Source organism: Meleagris gallopavo, chromosome 16 (assembly GCF_000146605.3).
Source record: "Meleagris gallopavo isolate NT-WF06-2002-E0010 breed Aviagen turkey brand Nicholas breeding stock chromosome 16, Turkey_5.1, whole genome shotgun sequence".
NCBI classification, from domain to species: domain Eukaryota; kingdom Metazoa; phylum Chordata; class Aves; order Galliformes; family Phasianidae; genus Meleagris; species Meleagris gallopavo.
The window spans coordinates 10,274,715-10,279,691 of NC_015026.2; the positions used below are offsets into that span (position 1 = coordinate 10,274,715).

Genomic DNA, 4,977 nt, shown 5'->3' on the forward strand with positions numbered 1-4,977 from the left:
TCCAACTTTAACTCTTCCATTTTCAAGCCCTGAGGGTCACTGCAGCCCCGTGCCCCCCTTCAGCAGCTCCCAGCTCTCCCCTCTGCCGGGTTAACCAGCGCAGCTGTATGCTAATGACCACCGCTGCCTGCTTAACTCTGCTCTGCTGAGTAAAGTCAGCCCCGCACCCCGCTATTGTGCAGACCCCGCTCCCTCCCCACATAACCCACAAAACCCCCACACGCCGCTGGGGCCGGCTGCCTGCGGGGTGGCACTGAGTTTCCAGCTCACTTGGAATTCATCATCCCGTGTCCCCCTCCCACCACCTCCTGCCTTCCCCCCCAGCCCTTTTGTCTTTCTTCTTCTGCCCTTTTGTGCACGTCTGGTTTGTAATAGCGCTTGGCAGCTGGTTGTGGTTCCTCTCCTCCAGCTTTGTTTGCCGTGTGCTGATTGATCGCGATGCCTTTCCTGCTCCCCTATTCTCTGCTTCTCGCCCTTCTCCAAATGCAGGGCAGACAGCAGCCCCCAGCCCCTCCTTTCCTGGGTGACATATGCCAGGAATTAGCTGTGTAAATAGAGGAGTGCAGCCGGGCAGGCAGTGGGTAACAGGAGACAGTGACCTCCATGGGGCTGTCAGTGGGCACCTATGGGTACCAGCACCCTGCAGGTATTGCCCAGGGAGGTTGTGGGTGCCTCCTACCTGGAGGCAGTTGAAGGGCTGGATGGGGCTGTGAGCAGCCTGATCGAGAGGGAGGTGTCCCTGCCTATAGCGGGGGACTAGATGATCTTAAGGGTCCCTTCTAAACCAAACCATTCTATGATTGTGGAGGTGGCTGGGGCTGTTGACGCAGGTGGGGATGAGGGCAAACACACCTGGCCAGCTGCTTTGGCATTGCCATCTGTGCATGTTGGTTGCTCCAGACGAGATCTGAAGTCCCTGCTTGGATGGAGCTGTTGGCTGCACCCGCCCTGTGCTATCCCCAAATCCCACATGGGTGCTGGTGGGATGCTCCCTGCTGCTGCATCCTTGTGGGATGTGCTGAGAAGGTGCTGTGCTTTGCAGTCTTCTCCATCCAAGACTGAGAGCATCATGGGGGCTGCCCTGGGTTTTAGCCTGGAGGGAGAACTTATCATGGGGATGTTGGGACATGGCCAGAGCCCTGCTGTCTCAGCCATTTGGTCCTCAAAGGTGCCTCGTCTTTTCCTTTCAGACCTTCATCTTCACGGATGGGGAGGATGAGGAGCTGAAGAAGCAAGCACGTGAGTCTCTTTGTGTGCATGGGCTGAGTGCGCGGTGCCTGGGGCTGTGCTGGAGTCCTGCCCAACACCCCCGACCAGGGGAACGCCAAAAAAAAAGAAAGAAGTCGAAATGCTGCAGTGTAGACACGGGGTTTTATGGGGACGTGGAGCTGGCAGCCGCTCCCTGGGGTTGGGGTCAGCTCAGCCTATTCTCCCCATGCAAATGACTCCTTTTCAGGCCGGGAAGCAATTCCCTTTGAGCTGGGCAAGCAAATAACAGGTGGCCGCTGTGGGGAAAAAGCAGTGGGAACAGAGTGAGGTTTTGGCTGTCACATCCTGGGTGGAGAAGCCAGGCCACGAGCATCCCCTCCTGCCCCTCCATCCATCCTCTGCCCTTGCACCCAGGGTGGCTGGGGCACATCACCCACGGTGATGCAGGAGGGTTGTACATAGCCCTGGTGCATGGCTCAACCCCATTTCATCTGAGTCCCTTGCTCACCCTATGCCTTTTATCACATTTTTCCCCCAAATTTGTCCTTTATCCAAAACAACGTGGCACAGAGACCACTGGGCTTCATGGATGCTCTTGGGATCCCTCCCATTGCACCTGGGGTGTGCACAGTGAAGCATCCACATTTGAGGGAGCAGGATACCCCAGCACTGGGCTTTAACCCCCCCGTCTCTTCCCTCAGGAAATGTCATCAACACCAACTGCTCGGCTGCGCACAGCCGTCAGGCCCTGTCCTGCAAGATGGCTGTGGAGTATGACAAGTTCATCGAGTCTGGGAGAAAGTAAGGAGTGCCTGGGTCTGCCTGGAGGGGGTCAGGGCTGTAATTCATCATTGGGTTGCATTTTGGGGGGTTGTAATTCATCATAGGGTTTGCATTATTTGGGGCCACAATTCATCATGGGGTCAGGGCAGCCCATGCAGGGCAGGGAGCTGCCCCAGCCTGATGGGACACGGTTGTGCTGATGCCACAGGTGGTTCTGCCATGTGGATGATGACAACTACGTGAACGTGAGGACGCTGGTGAAGCTGCTCTCCAGCTATCCCCACACACAGGACATCTACATTGGGAAGCCCAGCCTGGACAGACCCATCCAGGCCACAGAGAGGATCAGCGAGAACAAGATGGTGAGGGGGGCACGTGATGGGGGGATCACGAGGCATCATCACACCATGGCATTGGAGGGAGGTTGGGTTTAATTTGGGCTGGGCTTTGCTTCAGCAAGAGGTGGTCTCATTGCCTTTGCTCCCCTCTCTCGCAGCACCCTGTGCATTTCTGGTTTGCCACGGGAGGAGCAGGGTTTTGTATCAGCCGAGGGCTGGCGCTGAAGATGAGCCCTTGGGCCAGGTAAGAGTGTTGGCATTGCTCTTCCATGGGGACTCAGCATGGTTCCAACGGGGCACAGAAGAGCGACAACACCTTTAGGGATGTTTGAACATGTCCTACCATTTTGCTCTCTTTGCCTTGATGGGGTTTTCTGCAGGGGCTTGGAAACAAGCTGGGAAGCACCTCCGTTCCCCCAAACCTAATTGCTTTTTAGTCAGAGCCTGGACTCCATGGGATGCCCACATTCCCCTGGGCTTTGCTCCTCTGCAGCTCCTTTTGTCTCCCCACAGTGGGGGCCACTTCATGAGCACCGCAGAGAAGATCCGCCTGCCCGATGACTGCACCATTGGCTACATCATCGAGTCCGTGCTGGGCGTGAAGCTCATCCGCAGCAACCTCTTCCACTCTCACTTGGAGAACCTCCACCAGGTGCCCAAGACAGAGATCCACAAGCAGGTAACCCTGCCCTGATGGCCCTGGGAGGGATGGAGAAGTTGGGATGGTCAGCACCTTTGTATGGTTTTACCTGCTGGGAATTGGGCATGCAATAGGATTTTGGGAACCTGGAGCAAGGTCCCATCTGAGCAGGGGTGGTCTGGGCTGAGCTCTGGTCTGGGTTACTCAGAACACGTCCCCCAACCAAGTGCCCTACAGCGAGGATTTCATCCGAGGTTTGTTGGATGGCTTCCCTTTGGAGAGGTCACACTATTCTTGTTGAGCAAAGTGAGTATCCCAGCTATGGTATGATAGATGTGCTTCCAAACAGTCAGTGGTGAGGGAGAGTCCCCTCAGCCACCCCAGCGGCAGGACCGGGGTGAATTTTGCAGCCCTCAATTGATCCCCATGGCTGCACCACCAGCTGCTTGACCCCCTGTGTTTTTCCCCCAGGTGACACTAAGCTACGGCATGTTCGAAAACAAGCGCAACTCCATCCACATGAAGGGAGCCTTCTCTGTGGAGGAGGACCCATCCAGGTGAGATGGGGGGAGGGGTCCCATCCCGCTCCCCCCCAGCAGGAGCTCCCTTGGTCTGTGCCACCGTTTGGCTGTCGCCGCCACGTGCTCAGCATCCCCCTTCTCCTCCTCAGGTTTCGCTCTGTGCACTGCCTGCTGTACCCCGACACGCCGTGGTGCCCCTCCAACGTGGTGTACTAGGAGACACGTGTCCCCTCCCAACCTCGTCCCGAATCTCCCCGGTATCCGACGGGTGTGCGGGACCTGCGTGCGTGCAGGTGTGTCGGTCCTCCAGATGGACCTCGTTGCTGTGGTATTGCACAGTGTGTGTGTGTGTGTGTGTGTATGTGTGTGTGTGGACTGAAGGCTGCTGTGCGGCCCTTTGTCCCCTGCCCACCCTGCCCTGCCTGGGGATGGCGAGCGGGGACGGGTCCTGAGCACTTAACCCCGGGGCACGGGGTGAGCCCCTGCCCACCGGCAGCCCCGCGCCATGCGTGGGGAGCGCAGCTCTGCATCCCCCCCGCCTAGCTTTTCTTGATCTCCTCCCAGATGTTGGTTTGTTTTTGGTGTGTTTGCCTCCCCGCCCCCACCTCCTCCCGGCTCTACCCCCTTCCTCTTTCCTAGTCCCCAAGTCTCAGCATCGAGGCTCCGGCTTCTTGGTCAGGGTCACAGTTTTACACAATCTCATTCCTCCACGGCCACAGCAAATGTGAAGCCCAGTGCCAGCATTCACACCATTCCCCGGAGCCCCCTACATCCTGCTGAAATGTTTTCAGCAGCGTAAATCTATGCACTATTTATAGAGACCAATTTAAAGACTTTCTATAAATACGGGGAGAAAAGGGAGGAGGGCTTTTCCGGAGCTGTGTGCGCACAGCGCTGCTGTGCCTCCCTGCTGTCTCCTCCTGGGTTGAGCAGGGGCACCCCACACCCTGGCACAAAGCATTGGGGGGAGCCCTGTGGGTGTCCCCCCCCAGTCTATGGGGCCGGAGCATCTTCCTCCAGGTGGGTGCTGCTGGAGTCTGGAGCACCTGGGATACTTGTGTGTATGTTTGTTTCCCAGCCTGGCATTGCTCTTTGGTGCAATGGGAGTGTGATGGGCACCCTAAAAACACAAGTGCCCCCCCTTTTCCCCCAAGCACTGTCATATGTTGTCCCATGGCTCTGCTGGGCAACCCAAGAGTGGATTCCCACATTCCCAGGTACAGCCAGAGGAAAACCAGTTTGGGAAACGTTGCCTGGGATCAGTGTTTGCCGTGAGCCAAGGATGGATGTAACCCATTGCAAGGAGGGGTGGGGACTCCATGTCCCCCATATGCCTCTTTGTGTCCCTCTGTGTCCCCTTGGGGGGAGGATCGGGGGGTAGAGCCGGAGCTGAGCATTTCCAACCCAAAGCTGAGTGAAAATGGCCCATAATGGGTGCGTTGTACATATGTTATTGTGCCAGTATTTTTTTTACTGTGCCTTTTTA

General features: G+C 57.0%; 1 protein-coding gene across 1 annotated transcript; it reads left to right on the forward strand.

The window, feature by feature from the left end:
- Positions 1-750: 750 nt before the first annotated feature.
- LFNG (LFNG O-fucosylpeptide 3-beta-N-acetylglucosaminyltransferase) lies at positions 751-4,977 on the forward strand. The gene is made up of 7 exons (XM_010719636.3): positions 751-1,239; positions 1,911-2,010; positions 2,201-2,354; positions 2,489-2,574; positions 2,844-3,009; positions 3,442-3,527; positions 3,641-4,977. The coding sequence occupies exons 1-7, from the start codon at positions 1,128-1,130 to the stop codon at positions 3,705-3,707; spliced, it is 771 nt and encodes a 256-aa protein (XP_010717938.1). The 5' UTR covers positions 751-1,127; the 3' UTR covers positions 3,708-4,977.

Bases quoted from the DNA above. Each gene is read 5' to 3' on its own strand.
- LFNG (XM_010719636.3), top strand. From the start codon at position 1,128: ATGGCCAGAGCCCTGCTGTCTCAGCCATTTGGTCCTCAAAGGTGCCTC. The intron at 2,011-2,200 runs GTAAGGAGTGCC...CTGATGCCACAG, and splicing joins TTCATCGAGTCTGGGAGAAA to GTGGTTCTGCCATGTGGATG. The intron at 2,575-2,843 runs GTAAGAGTGTTG...GTCTCCCCACAG, and splicing joins AAGATGAGCCCTTGGGCCAG to TGGGGGCCACTTCATGAGCA.